General features: G+C 44.0%; 1 protein-coding gene across 1 annotated transcript in view; it reads right to left on the bottom strand.

Moving 5' to 3' along the window:
- TLL2 (tolloid like 2) overlaps positions 1–25,142 on the bottom strand; it is a 148,747-nt gene that overhangs the window by 67,079 nt on the left and 56,526 nt on the right. Inside the window, exon 3 of the mRNA XM_032281152.1 lies at positions 12,025–12,102. Within this exon, the coding sequence (XP_032137043.1) occupies positions 12,025–12,102 (78 nt within the window). The remainder of the gene's footprint in view (positions 1–12,024; positions 12,103–25,142) is intronic.

A 25,142-nucleotide genomic window follows, 5' to 3' on the forward strand; every position in this document is an offset into this window, starting at 1 on the left:
CATCTAGGTCTTTGATCCATTTTTAGTTAATTTTGTATATGTTGTGAGGTAGGGCTCCAACTTCACTCTTTGGTATGTAAACATCCAGCTGTCCTAGGACCATTTGTAGAAAAGACTAGTTTTTCTCCATGGAATTGTCTTGGCACTCCTGTCCAAAATCAATTGGCTATCCTTTTCTAGCTTCTTGAGTTGAATACTTGGCACATTAATTTTATATCTTTCTTATAAATATTAACATTTTCAAGGCTAAATTTCTCTCTGACATTTTCTTTTCCTGCATCTCACATTTTGAAATGTACATTTTCAATGTTAGATATTGATATATTCTTTAAGTTTCATTTAGACTTTCTTCTTTGACCTCTGAATTATTTCAAAGTGTGGGTTTTAATTTCTAAGCATTTGTCTCTCTCTGTGCGTTATTGATTTCTAACACTGCACTGTGTTCTAATAATCTATTCTTCATGGCAGGGGTCAGCCATTTTTCTATAAAAAGCCATATAGTAAATATTTTAAGCTTTGTGGGTCATATATTTGTTACAGCGACTCAACTCTACCATTGTAGTGTGAAAGCAGTTATAGATAATGTCAATAAATGGACATAACTGTGTGCCAGTAAAACTTTATTTGCAAAAACAGCAGGTTGGATTTGGTCTACTGATCACAGATGGCTGGCCCTTGCTCTAAAGTATCAATTCTTTGGTATTTAGGCATTCTTTGTAAGCTAATACAAGATTGATTTTTATAAATGTTCCATATGTTCTTATAATAATGTGTGATGTCTAATTGATGGGTTTCATGTGTTGTTCAAATATTCTACTTACAAAAATTTTTGGCTTCATAATGTATCAGTTACTAAGAAAAGTACTTTAAGCAAAACCTCCAGAACTAAGATTATGAACTGTCATTTTCTCTATCCTTAATTTTTGCTCTAGATTGTTCAAGGCCGTGCTAGTTAAGTAATACAAGTTTACAATTGTTAAATAGTCCAGATAATTTTTTTCTTTTATCATTAATGATCCTTTTTGTAATAATAACATTCATTCATAATGGTTGTTTTGTCTGATATAAATATTGCTCTATATATATATATATATATATATATATATATATATTTTTTTTTTTTTTCTGAGACAGGGTCTGGCTCTGTCGCCCAGACTGGAATGCAGTGGCACGATCTCAGCTCACTGCAACTTCTGTCTCCTGGATTCAAGCCATCCTCTCACCTCACTCTCCCAAGTAGCTGGGGCCACAGGCATGCACCACGCCCGGCTAATTTTTATATTTTTTTGTAGAGATATGGTTTCATCATGTTGCCCAGGCTGTCTTGAACTCCTGAGCTCAAGTATTCTGCCCGTCTTGGCCTCCCAAAATGCTGGGATTACAGGCATGTACCACTGCGCCTGGCCTGCTATACATTTTATTATTTTGGTTAGTATTTGCCTCATATAGCTGTTTTCTATCCATTTTCTTTTCTTTTCTTTTTTTGAGACGGAGTTTTGTTCTTATTGTCCAGGCTGGAGTGCAGTGGCATGATCTCAGCTCACTGCAACCTCCACCTCCCAGGTTCAAGTGATTCTCCTGCCTCAGCCTCCCAAGTAGCTGGCATTACAGGTGCCCACCACCATGTCCAGCTAATTTTTTTGTATTTTTAGTAGAGACAGGGTTTCACTCTGGTGGCCAGGCTGGTCTCGAACTCCTAACCTCAGGCGATCCACCCGCCTCAGCCTCCCAAAGTCCTGGGATTACAGGTGTAAGCCACCGTGCCCAACCTCTATCCATTTTCAGGTTTTTGTATAATTACTTTTTTGGCGAGTCATTGAACGAGTGTTATTCTCCAAGTTAATTATATTTCCCACAACAAACAATACAACAAGCTTTGCAATTATCATAATATTGAGGTTCAATATTATCTTTTGTTGGTATATAAAATAGCTTCTTGTAAATTGAAATTTTTATTGAGATGATTATAGATTCACATGCAATTATAATAAATTATACAAAGATTTCATGTACCTTCCTTTCAGAGATTTCATTTCCCCTAATGGTAACATTTTGTAAAACTACAGTACAATAACACAACTAGGATATGGGCATTGATACAAGCCACTGATTTCACTCAGATATCTCCAGCATTACTTGTACTCATTTGTGAATGTGTGTAAGACAATTTTATCACACTTACAGTTTTGTGTATCTACCACCACATTTATGATACTGAACAGTTTCAGCACTGTAAATATCATTCGTGTTGTTAATTTATAACAATATCTACCTCCCTTTCCCCTTTCCTCCATCCATTCCAAAATTCTGGCAACCACCACTCTGCTTCCATTTCTAAAACTCTGTCATTTGATGAATATCATATAAATAGAATCATACAGCATATAATAGGGATACTAATTATGCTCTTCTCACTCAGCATAATTCCCTGGTGATTCATCTAAGTTGTTGCCTGTATAAATAGTTTATTTTTATTGCTGAGTAGTAGTCCATGGTATGGAAGTACCACAGTTTGTTTATCCATTCACCTGTTGAAGGATATCTGGATTGTTTCCTGCTATTACAAATAAAGCCATTATGAATATTCATGTACAGATTTTTGTGTAAAGATAAGTTTTCATTTTTCTGGGATAAATATCCAAGAGTAGAATTCCTGGGTCATATAGTAACTGGGTCTATTTCTGGGGTCTCTATTCCATTGGTCTACATGTTTATCACTCTACCAATGCCATGCCATCTTGATTACTGTAGTACAGAGTAAGCCATATATGGGATAGAGTGATTACTCCCCTTCAGTCTTCTTTTTCGTGATTGTTTTAGTTATCTTTCCATATAAATTTTAGAATAAGCTTGTCTATGCCTGTGAAAAACGAAAATAAAAAACCATGTTGAGATAGAAATGGCATTATCGTATTAAACCTATAGATCAACCTGGAGAGAACTGGCACTTTTTACTATAAGAGTCTTCTAATCCAGAGATGCAGCATGTCTCTCCATTTATTTAGGTCTGTCTTCATTTTTTTATCAGCATTGTTTAATTTTCATCACACAAATTCTGTACAAATTTTGTTAACTGTATATCCAAGCATTTTGTCTTCTTTGGAGTGACTGTGTATATGGCATTATGTTGGTTTCTGCATGTTCATTGTTAGAATATAGAAATGTGAGCCATTTTTGTGTGCTGGCCTTGTATTCTGAAATTTTGTTGAACTAATTGATTGGTTCTAGGAGGTTTTTGGGCTTTTTTTCTTTCTTAATAGATTTCTTAGGATCTTCTATGTAGACAGACATGTCATTTGCAAATAGGAGCCATTTTATTTTTTCCTTTCCAACCTGTTTGCCTTTTATTTGTTTTTCATGCTTCACTGCAGCATTTCAAACTTCCAGAACTACGCTGAATGAGAGTGTAAGAGCAGGCTGGGCACAGTGTCTCACACCTGTAATCGGCACACTTTGGGAGGCTGAGGCGGGCGGATCATGAGGTCATGAGATCGAGGCCATCCTGGCTAACATGTTGAATCCCCATCTCTACCAAAAATACAAAAATTAGCTAGGCGTGGTGGCGCATGCCTGTAATCCTAGCTACTCAGGAGGATGAGGCAGGAGAATCTCTTGAACCTGAGAGGCAGAGGTTGCAGTGAGCCGAGGTTGTGCCACTGCACTGCAGCCTGGGCAAAAGTGCTAGACTCCATCTCAAAAACAAAAAATTCATGAGAGCAGACATCCTTGCCTTGTTCTTGATCTTGGGAGAAGGAATTTGGTCTTTCAACCACTAAGTATAATGTAAGCTGTAGGTCTTTTTCTAGATACTTTGTATCAAGTTAAGATAATTCCTCTCTATTCCTAATTTGCTAAAATTTTTATTGTGAATACGTGTTAGACTTTTGTTAAATGCTTTTTCTGTGTCAGTTGATATGATCACAAGATTCTTCTTTATTAGCTTGTTGATGTAGTGGGTTATATAGATTGATTTTCAAATGATGAATCATCCTTGTATACCTGGAATAAATCCCACTGGGTTATGCTGTATAATTCTTTTTTATATATTGTTGGATTTCATTTGCTATTTTTAAAGGGTTTCTGCATGTAAGTTTAATTAGGTTTTAGGGGTATCTCTTATAAGCAGCAAACAGCTAGTTTTTTTCCTTGCTGTTCAACCTAAGAATCTCTCTTCTAACAGGTGAATTACATTTATTTTATAACTGATATACCTAGACTTATTTCCTTTCTTTTGTTTTATGCTTTCTTGTTTTCTTTCCTTCTTTTATTCTCTTTTCCTGCTTTCTATTTGATTAAGAAATTTTTCTATATTTACTTTTTATTTCCATTATGTGCTTTCTATTCTTTAATATTGCCTTTCATGTTTAACATTCATATGTGACTTTTTAAAGTACAAAGAATTAGTGAACTAAGAAGACAGATCTGAAGAAACCAGAAACCACAGTCTTGTTCTAAGAAATACAGGGCTTTTTAAATATTTTAAATTTTAAAAACACCCTCCAACTTTTCCTGTTATTATTTGCTTGTTTTCAAGCCCCCAAATTAGTCACCATTATCAATGGCTTATTTGTGTGTTTGTCTGCAATACAGATTGATACCTGCCTTCATATCCACCCATTTCCTTGCTCACTTGTATTTCTTACATCTCATTTCTCCCTCCTAGGAATGCTTTCGAGTCTTGCTCTGTTGCCCAGGCTGGAGTGCAGTGGCACAATCTCAGCTCACTGCAACCTCTGCCTCCCATGTTCAAGAGATTCTCCTGCCTCAGCCTCCTGAGAGCTAGGATTACAGACATCCGCTACCACGCCCAGCTAATTTTTATGTTTTTAGTAGAGATGGGGTTTCACCATGTTGGCTGGGCTGGTCTTGAACTCCTGGCCTCAAGTGATCCTCCTGCCTCAGCCTCCCAAAGTGCTGAGATTACAGGGTTCCAAAACGTTTCAAAAAACTTTCACTCCTGCATTAAAACTTGCCTTGGTCTCTCCCACTCTGCCTTATTCCCCTTGGCTGAATTCTCTCCTCCGAGGAGGAAAGAATCGAATTGCTGCAGATCAGTACAGATTTGCTGCTGCTATCATCGCCAGCATCTGAGGCTTCCTTCTGTGAGTTATGTTCCTTATTCTCTTCTGCTCATGGCCATTCACCTTTCTTTCCTTTGAACTCAACTCTGTATTTTTCATTTGGGGTGGGGAAAAGGTAGTGGTTTTTCTGTGTTCCTCTGCTTGTATAAGGGCTTCCTACTCATCTAGTTGGTCACATATCCGGACCCAGAAAGTTGGTATGTAATACATTGTTAAACCTGAAAATGACTGTTTTACCGCTAGAATTTCTAGAACAGAAGTCATATACTTGCAGTGTTGGGATAAGCCCAACCCACAGATGTGTTTTTGTTTGGCCTGGACACTTTTGGCCCACACTATGTTTTTTTAAAAAATCTCACTGTAGGAGCCAACTTTTAAAAATCAAGGGATTTCACATAAGAATCCAGATTTTCTAGTTTTTCTTTAAAAACGGAAAGATTTGGCAACAGCAGGCCCATCTTCCATCATAGCACAACCCACTGGAGTTTAGGAGCACCTGCTGCTCCCCATAGTCAGAGCACATGTTCTGTTTGCTGGAATCTCTCTCCCCCTTCACAATGTCCTATTCAGCCTACTTCACCTTTTAGAGGACCTGCCTGCCCTCTACAGAAGCTATTCTTATTTACTATTCTCGCCCTAAACTACCAATTACATCAAGACGTCAAATGTGAATTGTTCTGGTAGACTGGAAGCTCCATGAGGGCAAGCACTGTTACCAACTTGTTCTCCACTTTATTCTCCACACCCTGCACAGTGCTTGGCTGGTGGTGAGCATTCAATATTTTTTATATTTTGAATGAATGAACTAAAGAAGGGATGAGCTATTCTAAAAATAAACATAGGAACAGTCCAAACTCTGTGGCAGAAATCTCTCCAAAATGTTGGCAACACTGAAGCCCTTCATGTTTACATCCTGAGAATCATCCAGTCCTAAGTAATCACAGGCAGCAATGTAGCAAGTGGAAGTTTGTTACTCATTTCCCATATGGTTTTCAACAAGTCTCTTAATTTTCCTCTGTTGCCAACTCTCCTTTGGAGAATGGTCAAAAATACTTCTTGATTCAAGGGAATAACACTAAGATGTCCCATGTCTCGCTGACAAGCTGTGCTGTATATACATGTGACCTGGTATTGTAAGGGTTGGTTTTACACAAAGTCAGCATGGGAAAATCTTAAGTGCACCTGGAAAGAAGCTAGGGTGTAATTTCCAGAGATGGGTTATTGAATGACAGCTTCCCCTTCGGTCCAGTGAGAAATTTAATTTGCTAAGGACTCAACACAGGAAGCATTTGCCGATTAAAAATATGTCTAAACAGATGTTCTGCTTATCTTGGAAGAAGGATCTTAATGCAACTGTCATTATTGGATTTTCTTGGATTACTACTATCTGGAATTGGAGTCCAAATAGAAGGATGTAATTATTTATCATGGCCAAGAGTCCTGCATTTGAAGAGGAGCTCAGGGCGTCTGACAGGATTTAACACGCTGGGGGTAGGGTGGAGGGGGGATAAAGGCCATTTAAATTCTCTGGCTCCGGGAGTGAGCCCTATCCTCTCTGAAAGAGAAAAGTGGTTGTTGCTTTTCAATCTTCTGTTTCCAGCTGAAGGCACAACCATGTCATAAACAGAACCAGGCCTGAGCCAGCCTCCTCCAGTGAGGAACTGCAATTTTTAGGTTAGGCAACTGGTCATTCCCACACTGGAAGTAAACACATTGACCGCCCAGCCATTTGCAGAATCCTCACCCCAAAGGTGATGGGGGAATTTGCACCTCACCTGCAGTAGTCTTGAAAGGCCGAAGGCCCCTTAATAAAGGGGAGACTAGATCATTCTGCACAGTGGTTCTCAAGCCCGGCTGCACATCAGAATCAACTGGGAAGCTTTTAAAAAATTCTGGTGTCTGCCTCCCTCCTCTGAGATTGAGAATCAATTGGCCTTGGAGAGTAGAGTCAAGGCACCTGCAGTTTCTAAAGCTCCCCAGGTGATTACAAAGCTCAGTGAAGTTTGGGAACCACTGATACAACCCAAAGGTTAAGATCAAGGGGTTTGGGGTCAGGGGGACTTAAGCTCAAGATAAATGCTGCCATTTGCTACCTATGTGGCTTTGGACAAATCACTTCCCCTTTGGAGCCTCACTTCCTGCTGCAGGACGGTGGTGACCCAGGTAATGAATGTCAAATGCCCGTGGTGAGTAAGGGCTCAGTGTGAGCTGCCACAATGGCTATGAAAGTCTGCATTTGAGACAGGCTAAAAAGGAGGGCCTGAAGTTTGTGGGACTCAGTTGTTACACCCAAGTAAACTAACATAAGTGATGTTAGGAATTCCAGCATTGAGCACTGTTTTGCACCCAGGTTTGTGGGATGCCTGTCCTTTGGTTCAACCAGATTCCATTATTATGTGCTTTCACACAAAGCCCTTAGGAAAAGTTACTGAAAGTGAAAGGTCCATTCTCGTTCATGAATATGGTTCTGGAAATCAGGCTCTATCAAAACAGTCACAGCTTCATTCATCGAGCACTTGCACACTCCATTTCATTAATCCCATTATCAGCCCTGAAATGCGTGCTGAGCTCTCATCTCCAGAGAAGGGAGAGCCTTCTGACCAAAAGGTCTGTGGGGGGTGGGGGAGGGATGCTGAGTGAGCATTTCAGCCATTTCCCCCTCCCCAGAGCTAGAGGCACAAATCCCCACCGTCAGGGCTGAGGGGAGCCACATAATGCCAGGAAATAAACCTGCTGCCGAAACTGGGCGCTTCCTTCAGATCCTTTCTCCTGCCTGGGAGGTCTCTTTTCCTGGGGGTGATGAGAGGGGGGCAAGTTGTGATGAAAGGGAACCCGAGATTGACACAATGTGTCTTATCTTTCATTCAAATAAAAGCAAGAGGTATCCAGGGCTGGGCAGACAGCATCCTGAGAAATGGGATGGGAAGGATGGAGGGACTGGCTAGAACAGTCTGCCCTCCCCTCACTTGGAGATCTCCTTCCTCCCCAAAACTGCCCCAGATGCTTAAAACATGTTTGTCTGCTGCCGTAATGCAGAGTGGAGGGACTGGCCTAGGCTGCACATTCCTTCTCCTCTTCGAACAAACCAGGGTCATTTGGGGGATCGCAGACTGGGGGAGTGCTATCATCACCCTCCCTGAAAAGCCCAAGATCTTTTGCTGCAGTGTGGGTGCTGCACACAACCCCACCAGCGGCAGAATTTTAATGGGCCACAGCAGCCGTATTCCTTCCTGTCCTCTGTAATTGTGTTTCTATGCAGCTGTTGCACAGCTGTGGAATCCCAGTCCAGAGGTAGATGATGCACTTTCAATGCTGGATAACATAATTCCTGGAGGTGAAGGTGGGGAGAAGGAAATGGAAGAGCTACATTCCTTGAGCCTCTTTTAAGTTCCAGACACCTGGCTCTGTGTTTTACAGAAATATTATTTCTAATTCCCTCTAAACTTCATACAAGGAGTTAAATAACTTATCCAAAGACATAGCTACTAAGTGGCTGAGCTGGGATTCAAACCCAAGTGTGTCTGACTGTCCAAGTTTATAGTTGGGTCATTTTACACCCAACAAACTAGTAAATATCAAAAACTCTGACAATCTCTATTGCTAGGGAGCAGAGGCAAGGTGGAAAGTGGGTAGATAGTCTCCAAATATGGCCACAAGTCCCCTTATCCCTGTGAGGACATGCCACTTCTCCCATGAAGGAGCAGAATCTATTTATCTCTCCTTGAATCTGGCCTGGTCTTTTGACTTGTTTTGTTAATAGAATGGATTAGAAGTAGGATTCTTGAAGTTTTGAGCCCAGGCCTTAAATGGACTGGCGCTTCTGCTCCCTACCTCTGAGAAGCCAATCACCATGCTATGAAAAGTTTCTGATTAAACAACTAAATGGTGACAGTCCGCATGGAGAGCAGGGCCATGAGGAGGTACACTGGGGCACCAGAGGTGTAGCTAAAGTTTTTTTGGACCTTCCAGCCCAGTCTACCTGCTAGATAAATGCAATCAAGTGAGTGACTCCAGATGCCATCAGCCAAAGAACCACCCCACTGAGCCCAGTCAACCCCCAGAATCATGAAAATAACAAATCATTGCTTGAAGTCATTAAGGTTGGAGACGGTCTTTACGCAACAATAAATCACGTAAATAAGGAAGAAAAGAATGAGTGTGGCATCTTTGTCACTGCAGTGTGATGGCAAACCCTGCTGGATTCATTCACACATGCTCCATTTTTACCACTAAGTGCTGGCTATTTGTGGCCAAGTGAAGCACCATTGAATTTAACAGATGTCTGGGGAGCCCCAAAATTTATAAGTCAAAATACCCTTAAATAAGCAAAGCAGAAAAACATGGATCTGAAAGCAAGCCCTGCACATAGTCCAAACCACAAGCTGTATAGCTAAGAAACAAATGCAGATTTGTCAAATGGGTGACTAAAGAATGTGCCTCTCTCTAAAATAAATCGAACTGAGGCTGGGCACGGTAATCTGCCCAGTGGTAGAGGTAAAGAATCTGCCTCTGTCTAAAAGAAATCGAACTGAGGCTTATGCCTGTAATCCCAACACTTTGGGAGGCTGAGGCAGGCAGATCACCTGAGGTCAGGAGTTTGAGACCAGTCTGACCAACATGGAGAAACCCTGTCTCTACTAAAAATACAAAATTAGCCAGGTCGTGGTACTGTATGCCTGTAATCCCAGCTACTCAGGAGGCTGAGGCAGGAGATTCGCTTGAACCCGGGAGGCAGAAGTCGCAGCGAGCCAAGGTGACGCCATTGCACTCCAGTCTGGGCAACAAGAGTTAAACTCCGTCTTAAAAAAAAGGAAGTTGAACCTGAAGAGGAGGATCAGAAACCCAATAGGAAAATGGGCACAAGATAGAATGAGGCAAGTCCCACTGACAAACATAGGAAGAAATGTCCAAAGTCACCAACAGTCAGAGGAGTACAAATTAAACATGAATAAGCCACAGCTTACTTGTTAAAAACACTGATAGAGTTCTCCCTACTGCTAGTAAGAATATGGGATAAGGAGTACTTATCAGTTGCTATGGAAATGTGAATTGTTACACCTTTTGAAACACAACCTAGCAACATCTATTACAAACATACTAAATATGTAAGGGTATATGTTCAGAAACGTTTACTGCAGGCATTGTTCATGATGGCAAAAGGTTGAAGTGAACTGAATGCTAATTGATAAGGAAGCCACTGAATAAATTATGATCCATCCATGCCAGGACTATCTACATTTAAGTTATAACAAGCGCCTTGGAGGGGTTTTGCCCATGAGGTATTGATGACAAAAGCATGATGCAGAAAAAACGTGTCTCGAATGTGATCCTATTTTTTTAATCAGGGACAAAGCCTGTATCTGTATTTATTTTAGATGTGTACTTATATATATGTATATCTCTGTACATATATCAATGTATGTGCAAGCAGAAAAATATGAAGGCTGTATACGAAGTCACTAGCATGCATTATTACCTGGGAAAGTGTAGAGGGGTGATATGTGGAAAAAAGAACCCTAAAGGAGGCAGCCACACTAAAAGGAAAATAAAAAGAATATAACACTTTCAGAGGCCGGGCGCGGTGGCTCACACCTATAATCCCAGCACTTTGGGAGGCCGATGTGGGCGGATCACAGGTCAGGAGTTCGAGACCAGCCTGGCCAGCACAGTGAAACCCCGTCTCTACTAGAAAAAATACAAAAACTTAGCCAGGCATGGTGGCGCGCACCTGTAATCCCAGCTACTCCGGGGCTGATATAGGAAAACTGCTTGAATCCCAGAAGTGGAGGTTGCAGTGAGTTCGAGATCATGACACTGCACTCCAGTCTGGGCAATAGAGTGAAACTCTGTCCATAAAAAAAAAAAAAAAAAAAAAGTACTTAGCACTTTTAAATGTATGATGATGTCACATTTGTACATTTGTGTAAAATTACATATATACAGGTATATATGTAAAAAATATATAAAATAGCATGAAAGCTGAAACACAAAATACATAATGATTTTTATTTCATTCCTACATAGTCATCCCTGAGACATAAGATTCTGGCATTTAAAAATTATTCCTTTTGCTTTGCTGTTACATTTGTGTAGAAGAAATACCACTGCTGACTGTGAATCATGATTCCTGCAAGATGCAGGCCAGACAGAAGTCCGGCAGCCCCTCTCCTCCAGCACCACTTCTGAACAGGAAAAGCTTCTCCAAAATAGATGTGTCCAGTGATAGGTGACCTAGAAACTCTTCAACAACCAGCAGACCACACTCAGGTCTGAGCATCTGTGTACAGACAGGCAGTGGTGGTGCTTCTGGGCAGGCTCCGGGCCCCCTGCTCACAGCCAATCAGCACCTCACCTGCTTCCCACTTAGCAGCCCATGGGGTCTCTAGTCTACACCTCCCCCGCAATCCCCACTCCAGTTTTATTTTTCTTCTTCGCTTCCCTCACCCATTCATTTTCCCACACTCAATTCCCAAAGCCACATTATCTGCCCCTCCAAGGTCTTCATGGGCTTCAGCTCACGAGCCATGCACAAGGGAGAAAAGTCCAGCCAAGAGAGCAGAGTTTATCTGAGAGCCATACTGTTCCTGACCACCAAATGCTGCCCTTCCATCCCTTTCAACAGCAGTAAGCCAGCCCGGCTCACGTCCACAGACTTTAGTGCTTCTAGTCCCTTTCAGGCACAGAGATAGGAAAAGATTCCATAAGAGCTATCGAAGGCCAGGGACTGGGGAAGGGAGAGGGAGTGACTGCTTAATGAGTGCAGAGCCTGCCTTGGGGGTGAAAAAGCTCTGGAACTCAATAAGGCTGATGGTTATACAGCATTGTGAATGTACTTAATGCCACTAAAGGGGAAGCTTTAAAATGGTAAGTCTTATGTCACATGGATTTTCCCACAACTGAAAGAAATCAAGGTACCCAAAGACCTGGTGAGGGCTCACATTACCCTTTCCAGCTTCCTTGGTGCCAGTGTCCGTGGCTGTGGCGTTTGGGCTGCTCTCAGATGCCTCCTCTTCAAGCCCACCTAGAGGAATGGAGAAGAAAGGGGCATGAGGATACATCAGCCTTCTCTGCATCAGCACCAAGGGATGAGGGAGCCTACCTGGTCACCTAGGGATGATCAGAATCACCGTGGATCCGTAAGACTCATTCCACAAATCAACTGAGCACCCACCACATGTCCCGCACTGTTCTAGACGTGAGGCGAAAACAAACCTGCTTTGTATATATAGATCTATATAAATATAACCACATATAATTCACAGATTGATAAAAGGATGACTCTCCTGGATCAGCTCAAGGGCACCCAGAATCAAATTTACAGTTACCAGGCAACCCCAAATCAGCTTCCTCACCCCCCACATCCATAAGAAAGGCCAAGTACAAACAGTATCCTCTCTGGGCCTGGAGTCTGCCTGGTGCAGAATGCAGGGAGATGTGCCCAGTGCTGCTGAATACTCGATGTGCCTGGCGACTGCTGCCTTTCTTACCCTGTACACTCTCTCGGCATTTGGGTTTCCTCTGTGGTGTGAGTCTCCCTGCAGGAACTACTGTGTTGACCTTATAAATTAGACTCCATAGACACTGTGTCCACCAAGGACAGTGACACTTGTATGTATTTGTTAGTAGCCATCATTTATAAACTGTGTTAACAGTTGTCTCTGCCAGGAATGTGGCCAATCACCAAATATTTGTTTGATCTACTATGTGCCAGGTGCAGTTCCAGGCACCATGGATCCAGCAGTGAACCAGGCAGGTGAGTTCCTGCTCTCAAGAGGTCATTCTAATGGAAAGCTGGACCATAAACCACATGTAAGTAAATTAATGAATGAGATCATTGCAGGTTTAGAAAATGCTCTGAAGAAGATCAAATCCAGTTTGTGATAAAACACGATGGGAGGAGCTGCTTTTCTGGTGGTTGGAGAGGATCCTTGAGGAGGTGGGATGACAGTGAGATCTGAAAGGCAGGAAAGATCTGGCCATGTGGAGATCCTGGCTAGGGCATCCTCTGCAGGGGAAGGATCCAGAAGGAGCTTGGATGGGGACTGAGCTTGTGACAAGAGGGACAGCCATGGTGGGCAAGTGGGAACAGGGCCAAAGGGAGGCAGGCCCACAGGGCCTTGCCAGCCAGACTGTGCTGTGTCTTGTGACTTTATTCTCTTTGTCACAGGAACCCTGCAGAGGGTTTAAAGCAGGAGAGGAATGTGTGTTTTATTTGTGTTTGCCAAGATCGCCCTGGGGCACAGGCAGACAAAAGCAGAAGCCGGATGAACAGTTAGGAGCCTTGCAAGGGTCCCGGTGAGGCAGGATGGTGGTGTGGACCCAACACTGCAGTGGAGGTGTTGGGACCTGTCGTGTTAGGGAATAGTCAGAGGCAGAGCTCGCAGGTATAGCTGGGGGATTTGATCTGAGGAAGGAGAGAGAACACCAATGCCGCCTGCCCTTGGGATCTGAGTAAGTGGGTGGGTAGTAACACCAGGGAGCAGATTTGAGGACAAGGACTATGTCCAGGAGAGACTATTACACACACAAACCACATCAAAGCAACCGAAGGACAATCTATTTTTAAACAAACAAAAATATTCCTTGCATTTATTAAGAAACTTGCAGCTTACAAGTCAATTTCCCAGTCTCCCCTTTAACCCTGATTAGAACACTTTATGTGTAACCCCATTTTCCAGAGGAGAGAACTGAGGCACAAAATGGTTAGCCCCGGGTTGGCCAGGCCATCAGGGAAGCTGAGGGCTCGGGACACAGTCTCCTGGTCAGACACCTGGAGGTCTTTGCTGTCCCCACAGATAAAGGCTTCCGGCACTGCTCAACCAAGGCTCACAAGGCACCATGGCCCCAATCCCTGGACCTGGATGACCCTGGAGACAGCCATGTGGTCCTGCTCCCAACTCCCCACATGCAGACCACCTCTCTCCCTCTCTGTGACCGTGACACAGGCAGTGGCTGCAGCTGCTGGGTCTCCTGTAGAAAGGGTCCCACTACAGCCAGGCGAAGATGGGAGGCTCCGTGCCTACATCCTGCTCGTTCCATTGCCTCCTGGCCAACCCGGAATCCACTCACACACTCCCTGCAGCTGCCGGGTGTTTGCTGCCAGCTCCCAGCCCTCTGGGTATTCGTCCATTTGCAGCGATATCATTTCCTCTAGGGCTAAAGGTCAGGGGAAATCCTGATGGTATGAAATCGCTCAGCAGCAGAGGAATGTGCCACCTGTGGTTGGAGGCGAGCTGGGGCCAAGGCTCTGCGTCTAGCTCAGCCTCACTCAGCTGTGCAACTGCTGCGAGGAACTTGGGTGTTAGTATTTTTCATCTGTCAAATGGGCTATTGCGAGGAACAAATGAGGTAATGGGTTTGTTTAGGCATTTGTTCATTTAACAAATATTTATCCAACACCTGCTACAGGCCAGACGCTGTTTCTGCTGCTTGGGATACAATACAGAAGAAACCGTACCCTGACCTCATGGAAATTATATTCTGATGAAGGATAGAGGAAAAAATGACAAATAGCGAACCAGATATTTAGGTCTGGAGGATGTAGGCAGCTATCTGGAGAGAAGCATTTCGAACTATGGGAACAACAAGTGCAAAGGCCCTGGGGTGGGAGTGTGCTTGGAGTGGGGAGGTGGGTACAATGGGAATGAATGAGTGAGGAGGGGAGAAGGAGATGATGAGGTCAGCAGGCAGTGGAGAGGCTGGAGGATCTGCTCATGTGGGACCTTGCAGACCATTCAGGATTTTGGCTTTTATTCTGAGTGAACTAGACGGGAACTAGAGGACATGAAAGGGCTTTGTAACTGCACTGGGTTTGTATATGACAGGGATTATAAGTAGTGAACAGGAGTGGGGAGACCAGGTGCCCCCCAGTGATGGAGTGGGGAAAGAATAAGTGTTTACTAAGTCCCAATTATGGAGCAAACTACAGTGCTAAAAACAGTGCTAAGTGCTTTTCCTCACCTTCAGTTTTAGATTTACAGTCTCATGAAGACCAGTAACAAAAGGACCATGAAGAGATGAGGAAAGAAGGCTCTAAGAGGTGAAATGACTTGCTTGCCTTTAGGACGCAGGGATAGTTAGTAAAGGTGATGACCGGAGGTGGATCCCGTCTGACCCCCAAGCCTGTGCTCTTTCTCCTCAGCTTCAGTCACAGAAAGAACAAGAGTGGTGCCTGGTAGAGACAGCTGATTCCCAGGGGATACAGGGCATTGTCCATCCGGAAGGTCTGTAAGAGGACCTGTGAAGTCACGGGTCTAGCTCAGCTTGAGATAAGGTTGGAGCCATGGCAGTTAAGAATATACAGCCCTTCAGCCCAGCATTGTGGCTCATGCCTGTAATCCCAGCACTTTGGGAGGCCAAGGCAGGTGGATCATTTGAGGTCAGGAGTTGGAGACCAGCCTGGCCAACATGGTGAAAACACATCTCTACTAAAAATGCAAAAAGTAGCTGGGTGTGGTGGCATGCCTGTAATCCCAGCTGCTCAGGAGGCTGAGGTAGGAGAATGGCTTGAACCCGAGAGGCAGAGATTGCAAGATCAGCCTGGGCAACAGAGTGAGACCACATCAAAAAAAAGAATATTCAGCCCTTCTCTGTCCCTATCAACAAGAGATGGAAGAGTCTGTCTTTTATCTCAGAAAGGCAGCAAATCTCATGCTTCCAGCACCGTCTACCGGGGACCTACCTGGAGTTAATGTGGTTTGGCCACTCTCCTGATGAAAACCCTTCCATGGCTCCCCACTGCTCTTGGGATGGATTCCACCTGCTAACACCACTGATGAGGCCTTTAGTGATACGGCCCTGCCAGCCTCCTCCACCTGGTGCCTCAAGCCTCCTCTCCTACTTCCTCCACTGCCACTCTGTGCTCAGCTGCATTAAATGGCTTAAGAGTGCCATGGCTTTCTATTTTCCTCTTATTGCACACCTTCCTCAACCACACTCACCTCTTCATCTGGCCAAACCCTACTGGTCCTTCAAGTCTCCATGTAGACACCACTTCCTCTGAGCATCTGCCCCTCTGCTCCTCTTGGGGTAAAAGCCTTTCTCTCTGTTCCCCACAGCTCCCTGGCCTTATTCCCCATCTCTCCACAAGGTACTGGGATCCATTTACTCAGCTGAATCCCCCATGGTTTAGCTTTTAGTATCTTGAAGGAAGGGATTTTGTTTTGTCTAACAATGCATACCCAGCACTAGGCCTGGCACATAGCAGGTACCCAGTAAAATATGGGATGAATGGATGAAGGGATGGATGGATGGATGGATGGATGGGTGGGTGGGTGAATGAATCCACGGATGGATGGATGGACATATGAGTCATGTAGGCGGTGTTTAAAAAGAGAACTCGATCATTTCTAACTTAGCTTAATTGTTGGAAAAAATTGTCTTTATCAGCTTGTATGGAGAGAAGGAGGCAGCTATTCTTGGAACAATGGCTCTTAACCTTGGCTGCAATTTGCATCACCTGGGAAGCCTTTAAAACATGCTGACGTCTGGGTCCCACCCCTGGAGATTCTTATTTAATTGGTCTGGGGCATGGCCTGGGAATGGGGAGTTTTAAGAGCTCCCCGAGTGATTCTAAGGTGCAGCCAAGGTTGAGATTTGTCACTCAGAGAACCCTGTAAGAGGAAGCCTTACTTTGTGCTATTTTCTTACTTCCAACCTCTCTCCTCCTGAGCTCACGAGGAATGGTAGACATGGACCTGGAGACAGACACTTTGTACTCTAGGAAAAGCCATGTCTCACATCTAAATCGATGGAAAGTGTTTCTCTGTTTCAACAAAAACTAGCAAATGAGTGAGACAGGTGTGGCTCTGGCTTTAACTGCAGCTGCAGGCACCGTAGAACAAGGAAGAGAGAAACAGCCTGATGCAGACAAAGGCTGGGAGCCGGGAGGGGAGAGCTTTCAGGATATGGGGATGTATTTTTCCTTCGATGTGACTGCAAGACAAAAAATGCTTGAAAAAAAAATATATATATATATCTCCCCATATTTGATCTTTACTTAATTACCTCTTCAGTGAGAGGATATGCAAAGACCTTGTAGATTTCATTAGTCACAGAGGTTTATTCAAATGCCTCCTTTGCATAAGAAACCCAGGCTTACAGCTGGTCTCTGGGAAAGAATGCCCTCCAGGCCTTGAAAAGAGAGCTCGGGGCCTGTTCAAGCTCTCACTGAAACACAGCAGAGGTCAGCGGCCCGTGATGCATGGGCCAGGCTGAAATGTTTCTGTCCAGCATTTGCAATTCAATCCCACAGTTTCCTTTATGGAACAATTCACTAAATTCAGAGTTGTTCTTTTTTCTAATTCACCATATAATTCACCTCCCAAGTTCAATTAAGAAGCAATCTGTTAGCAACTTTGGGAGCAAGCTGCTTTTCTTTGGGAAAGCCCAATTTTCTTCCGCTCTCAACAAAAAGTGCCTTAATTAGATGCATCATATGAGACACTGATGTACACACAACGCCCCTCCACCATGATTAATGAAATATTAACTGTATACACCCAAAGACATCTAGGTAGAAAGAGATGGACTTTTCCAAAGCCCGAGAGGGCAGAGCCTTGTGCCACAGATCAATATTGCCCATCTGAACAACAGTGACTATGAATTCATATTCATTGGAATATGATAATTCATAAACAAAACTCTATTAATTATTCCTTTCATCTCTTAAAGACTAACGTTACTTGGTTCTTGGTTCTCTTGAACACAAGAATACCTACCATTTTTTAACTGCCAGCATTTAAATTGCGTTTCTTTGCAGGTACTTCACATATGTTCTCTATTTAATCCTCAAACTTACCCTCTGAGGTGAGTATTATTCCCATTTTATATGCAGGGTAACTGAGGCTTAGAGCAGTTAAGACATCACTAGGGACACATGGCCACTGGGGGGAGAAGTTGAGATTCTCTCCATACTGGTCTGATATCAAAGCCCTTCACAGACATCACATACTAAAGACGGCAGCCTTAGCTCTCGTGTTTACTCACTTTTTAACGCTGTATTTACAGCTTTGACCCATGAGAGCTAAATCTAGCATAAAACTGCAGTGTTTTACTCTAAGAAAAAGAAAAAAAATATCCAGCACAAGATCCTAAAAATCACTTTATTCCTACGCCATTCATTCAGTACACCTTGGTGGTGCACCTGCTTTGGGCAGCACTGTGCTGGGTTCCTTCAGGCCATGCCTGCCCTCATGGTGCCCGCATTCTGATGGAGGGGATGGAAATTAACAAGAAATAATGACATCAGTTCATGGCATTAAGCACTTTGTTGAAATTACAATAGAACTGTATGTCTGAGTGGGGGGGATGGGAGTCCTGGGAGGGTGTCTCAGAGTCAGTGACATTTGAGCTAGGTGATTAGAGGTGGATATCCATCTGGGATAGTATTCTAGCAAAAAACAAGCAAATGAAAAAACAGCAAGGAAAAGAGTTGTGAGGAGGGAAAGTAGAGTCCAGTGTGGCTGGAACTGGGGCTGGCAAGCAAGGTAGGAACTGTCACCTATGAGGGACGCAGAGCCAGCTCAGGGCCAGCTTGAGCAAGGCCCTTGAGTCTTACCTTTCTGACCATGTCTTAAGCCTTCTTAATTTGCTGGGCCCTTAGGTCCCATGTAATCTGCACAGCAGTCCTGTGAATAAGTACTGTTATTCCTCTTTTAAAGAGGAGAAAGCTGAGGCTCATGAATAAGTTGTTCAAGGTCACCCAGCTAGTCAATGATTGAATGTGCATTTCAAGGCGGGCCAGTCTGACTCCAGAATCCGTGCTGGCAATGCCTGCCCTCGTCCCTAGACGGGTACAGGTGTGGCCTGAGCAAGCATTCCAGGGAAGGCCAATGAATGAATGAATGAATGAAACATCTGCACAACTTTGTTGGAAAATTACTTGCAAGACACATCAATCAGGTGAAGTTTTCATTATTCATTAGAAAAAAAAATAAAAAGGCAAAGCCCTTTTAAAAGGTTGATTCAGGAATGAACAAGGCAATCACTACAGCACTAAAGCAATCAACATGTAATCTTAAGCAATTCAATGCCAAGTAACTTTTATATCCATGCCAAATTTTAAATGCTACAGAAGGGAAAGGGAAAATGAGTTAAAAGATCATTGCCAGATTTTGTTTATGAAATGATTTAATATTGGCAAGTACATAATAAAATGGGAATTCTTATACACTTCTGGTGAAGGAGGACTATAAATTGGTAACACTTCATAAGGTAATTTCACAGGATTAATCAAAATCTTTTAAAACAGGCAATAAGGCTGGGTGCAGTGGCTCACGCCTATTATCCCAGCACTTTGAGAGGCCGAGGCGGGTGGATAACTTGAGGTCAGGAGTTCGAGAACAACCTGACCAACATGGCGAACCCCGTCTCTACTAAGAATACAAAAATTAGCAGGCGTGCTGGCACACGCCTGAAATTACAGCTACTGAGGAGGCTGAGGCATGAGAATCACTTGAACCCAGGAGGTGGGTGTGGCAGTGAGCTGAGATCATACCACTGCACTCCAGCCTGGATGATGAAGTGAGACTGTGTCTCAAAAAAATAAAAAATAAATAAAACAGGCAATAACGTGACTTCTAGATATCTGTATTAACGAACTAATTGGCAATGAAGTCAAAGGATATTCATCTCAACATTTTGTATAATAAAAAAGGCTACACCAGCCACACCCCCAACGGGGATGGTAAAATAAATTATGATATAATAGAACATTATGTAATCTTTTAAACTATTTTAGAAGAAAGTTTACTAGGTGGGTAAGTGCTCATATTATAAGTCAAAAAAACAGGTTAAGAAATACAATTCAATATAAATTTAGTATAAATTCAATAGAATCCATCCAATTCCATCTTTTCTTTAAAAAAATATGCAAAACACATGGGGGGAAATGCTGGATGGAAATAACCATACTATCCATTGTGATTATCTCTGGTTGGTGACTCTGGGGTGAATCTTATTTTCTTATATGCTTTCGTAATTTCCAAATTTTGTTCAACATATTACTTTTATAATCAGGAATTAGAGGATTATTTTTTAAAAGAACTAGATTACATCATACACTATTCCTGCACTTTGAAGTGTACACATGCACGCGCGCGCACACACACACACACACACACACAGAGTTGTCAGGGAAACCCTTTTTCTGCTGGGAAAGACACACAGTTGTGTTTATGCAGATGGAACAGTTGTAGTCCAATCTTTTTTTTCTGCTTTTCTGCTCTGATCACAGAAAGAATAAATACCAAATCCACACCTTGACAAGATGGAGGAAGGTAAAGGTCTTGAGGGGGAATGAGAGGGAAACTGCCAGAGCCTTATCTCTGACAGTGCTAAGTGGGCTCTTCTGAGATCCCACCTCCAATTCTCTAGTCAAGATCACTGGCTCCTGCCTGGGTCCTGTCACTGGCTGTGAGGTCTTAAAATTTGCCCCTGCCCCCAGGCAGAGGCCCTCATGCAAATTCAAGCTGTTTCCCAGTGCCTTCAGCCAGAAGTCCATTATGCTTAGTGTCCCGCCCTCCACTCCTCCTGCATACCTGCATCTGCATTCTCCCTGCATCTGCATTCTCTGATTGTTGGATGAGTGACTGCCAGACCTTCCCCTTAGGCATCCTCTTAGAGTATCTCTGTTGCTCACCTGGCATCAAACCTCCAGTTCTCCCCTGACCCCTGGACTCCAGGTATCCTTGTCTCCCTGGTCCATATCTTTTATATCTTGTATGGCCTTGGCTTCTTGGCTGTGCCCATTATTTATTGCTGTACATCAAAGAATCCCTCCTCATAGGGTTGTTGTGAAGATTGAGAGACAGAATACATGCAAGGCAGAAACAATGCCCGGCCTATAATCAGCACTCACTGAGTTAGTGATCGTAACTATTACTATTATCCTCACTGACTCTAACTGTTCTGAAGCCTGAAGGAGCAGAATAGATTAAAACAATAATCCACATTTTATACCTGAAGCACCACAAGCTGAGGAAGAAGTTCAAGTTCTCTTTAAAGCAGATTTAACAAAACCAGGTTTAGGCTGAGAAGCCATTGACAGTCATTGACAGTGAAAGGGAGGTATCCCACTGTTCCTTGGGCATGGTATTTCTTTAAACCTTTCTCCATATGGTGCTTGCCCATAACAATGTGAGATATCAGATAGCAGAAAAAAAATTAAAGATAAACTCTAAGAAAGGACTCAAGTGACTAGGTTATATGGAGTCATCCTGTTATCCCTGGGACAGTGGAGCTGATTGGACAAGATACACTGGGTAATTGTCAGAGGCGTTTGAACCAGAGCAACTCCATCTCAAATAGGGCTTGAGAAAAAGAAGGCTGAGACCTATTGCTCTACATTCCCAGGAGGTTAAGGCAATTCTTACTCATAGGATGAGCTAGGAGTTCAGCACAAGACACAGGCCATGAAGACCTTGCTGATAAAACAGGCTGTGGTAAAGAAGCCAGCCCAAACCCACCAAAACCGATGGTGATGAGAGTGACCTCTGGTCATCCTCACTGCTACACTCCCACCAGCGCTATGACAGTTTACAAATGCGATGGCAACATCAGGAAGTTACCCTATATGGTCTAAAACGGGGGAGGCATGAATAATCCACCCCTTGTTTGGTATATCATCAAGAAATAACCATAAGAATGGGCAACCAGCAGCCCTTTGGGCCTCTCTGCCTATGGAGTAGCCATTCTTTTCTTCGTTTACTATCCTAATAAACTTGCTTTCACTTTACACTATGGATTCACCTTGAATTTCTTCTTGTGCAAGATCCAAGAACCCTCTTGGATCAGGACCCCTTTCCAGTAACATCATGGCTCAAGCTTCACTGAGGAAACTGATAGTGTTTATTTGTTATTTTGTATGTGCCAAGGACTGTGCTTATTACCTTGTGAGTATTTCCTCATTTAGATCTTAGCACAGTCCTATGAGGTAGTCTATCACTAGCTTTAGCTACAAATGAGAGAAGTGAGGATTAGAAAACTTTAAATAACTGACCAAAAGGCACACTGCTAGTAAGAGACAAAACCCAGATTCAACCCCAGGCCCATCTGACTCTACTAATAGCCTTTATAATACATGGCTATGGATTCCAGCTTCAATCATTGATAGCAAATATCTCAATAGGAAAGGTCAGGAAAATGCTAGTTCCTTGCTCCCTGGGCAAGACCAAAAGTCACCTTCACAAGGAGCTCTTTCAGAGTACGTAACTCAGGGACGATTCTGAAGGCTCGCAGAGCCATGTGTGTATTCTGAGGTGTGAAGTTCCCAGGAGACAGGGGCAGGGACTCTGAGAAGGAGAAGAGAGGAGCTAGCAAGGAGAAGAAGGCAGATGACAAATGAGGCCTGAGTCCCCAGGGAAGCCGTCCCTGGTAACCGGCTCTCTGCTTCCCCACGGTAACTCCATTCCACCAGGGGCTGCCCTAAGGGCACTGACAGTGAGACCTCTCAGCCCCCAAACCAGGAATCAGACCAGACGTCCTTGAAGACTGAGTAGGTCCTTCCTCAGGAATAGAAAGGTGTCCCCTCCAGACATAAAGGAGGACCTGTTGTGCTCAGAACCACTGGACGCCCTGGGAGCCATCCAAGGTGCTGACCTCTGGCCGGGGCCACCACCTGCCTCAAATCAAGTCAGATCCACAATGTGCCAGGCTATGTGGGAGACACAGCTGTGACCCAGGCACTGCCCACCTGCAGGAGCCACAAGGCACAAAGAACAGTGCAAGCAGCCTGGTGAAGGAACTCCCAACCTGGTCCCCAAGGGAGCTTGCTGGAGGTAGCATTCAAGGACAAGAAGGTTTTCAACAAATAGAGATGGGAGGGAGTCAGTTAGGATAGAGCATAGAAGGGAAACAATGCGTCCAATTTGGTAGCACAGCCTTTCTGACCCCTGTGGTTTTGGCAAGATACCTAATTTCTCTGAGCCTCAGTCTTCTCATCCATACAAATGGGTATAATAGTTTCTAACTTTTTAGGTTGTGAGCAGCACCTAATGCTATGTCTGGTACACTGTAGGGCCCCAGACATAGCCTTACTGATGAGTACTTTTCAGGTCCCCTTGGAAGGCCTCAGCCTCCCGTATCTTGGTGATCACACTGCAGTCCAGGCTGTGGCCAGGACCATGGGAACCAGCCTCCCTGCCTCCTCAGGGAAAGCTATTCCAGGCCCCAGCCTGCTGTGCCCCAGCCTCCCTCTGTGCAGGACTGCCTGGAACTCACCTGGCTAAGTGACAGCTTGTCTCTGTCCTACCCCATGGCCCAGACTTTAGCAGAGCGTTCAGAGCACATTCTGGTTTCATTTAGATGAAGGAAAGGGAGAGAGGGAAAGGAGGCAGACAAGAAAGAAGTAGCTGCTCCTTCCCTCACAGAATCGACTGTCAGCCAAACAGCCACTGGGACCTGGCTCTTTTTGGTTCCATGAAACTGTAGAGGGAAATACCTTTTCTTCAAGGGCTCTCAGGGGATTCTTAAGGGAACTCTCGTTCATGCAGACTTCCAGAAGTTTCTAAGAGGGGATGCTTTCTGAAGCAGGAAGGGGCCGGGTGTGGTGGCTGTGAGGCCGTAGAAATGCATAGGGGTAGGGTGGGGAGATCAGACTACATTCTTCAGGGCTGAGGGTGAGCAGGAAGGGACAGTGGGGATCTGGGAGCACAGTGGGACAGCAGTTAAATTCTTCCCAGAGATGCTGAAGGCCAAAACTTGGACTGGAGGCTAAAAGCCTATGAGGAAGATTCTAGAAGAATCTTCTCAGCCTCCATTTGTTTCCTTCATGCCCACGAAGCATCATCAGCAATGATCTCATTTATTTGCTTATGCTTTTATTGCATGCCTCCCCCACTGCTTCTAAAATGCAAGCTCCATCTCCTTCGCTGATGTCTCCCCAGCCCAGGGACAGTGCCCGGCCTATAGGAGGTGGTGGTTGCTGGGGTTGAGGTGAGGGATTGGGGAGGCGGGGAATGGGGAAAAAGGAGGCTGCAGGATGTGAGGCCGGCAGGACGTGGCTACTGCTCTCCAGGCCTCCAGGCAGGAAACCATGATGTTGGGAGGTATGGCAGCACTGTGGGGAGGGGTACTTAGGAGAGCTGCTTAGGTGACAGGACGAGCACTACCCTGCAGATGGGAAGAGATGAGAGCTGATAAGGGCACCCACTTGCCCATTCTCCACACTAAAATTTTTCCACCAGGTGTGGTTAATCTAGCACTTTGGGAGGTCGAGGCGGGCGGATCACCTGAGGTCAGGAGTTCGAGACCAGCGTCGCCAACATAGTGAAACCCCATCTCTACTAAAAATACATGTCTCTACAGTGGCACACAACTGTAGCCCCAGCTACTTGGGAGGCTGAGGTGGGAGAATTGCTTGAACGCAGGAGGCAGAGGTTGCAGTGAGCTGAGATTGTGCTACTGCACTCCAGCCTGGGCAACAGAGCAAGACTCTGTCAAGAAAGAAAAGAAGGAAGGAAGGAAGGAAGGAAGGGAGGGAGGGAGAAAGGAAGGAAATCTGTCAACAGAAAGAAAAATGTGGCGAGGAGCAGTGGCTCACACATATAATTCCAGCACTTGGGGAGGTCAAGGTGAGAGGATTACTTGAGGCCCAGAGTTCAACACCAGCCTGTGCAACATTGTAAGACCCTTGTCTCTACAAGAAAATTTTAAAAACAAAGGAAAAGCAAGGAAAAAAGAGAGCCTAATCAGAGTGATCAACATGAAAGACTTGGAGTAACTTTAATAGGAAATATGTATAACTCCAAGAGGAGAATTATATATTTTTATTGCAATTTATGAAAATGATAATAAGTAACAGAGAGACACTCCATGTTCCTCAATAGAAGGGGCAAATACTGTGAATGTGTCATTTTCCCCAAATGAAGTTATGGGTTTAATGCAATCATGACCCAAATTCTAAGAGGATTTTGCTGGAATCCATATTTTTATAGAAAGTCATCCTCAAATTCATGAAGAAGAATAAATGAGTGAGACTCTTCAAGAAATTTCAAAAAGTCAAGAGCAAGGGCAATGGAGAAAGATGTACCCACCAAATATTAAAACATATAAGGCCGGGCA

Source organism: Sapajus apella, unplaced genomic scaffold (assembly GCF_009761245.1).
Source record: "Sapajus apella isolate SASKATOON/1434 unplaced genomic scaffold, GSC_monkey_1.0 scaffold13, whole genome shotgun sequence".
NCBI classification, from domain to species: domain Eukaryota; kingdom Metazoa; phylum Chordata; class Mammalia; order Primates; family Cebidae; genus Sapajus; species Sapajus apella.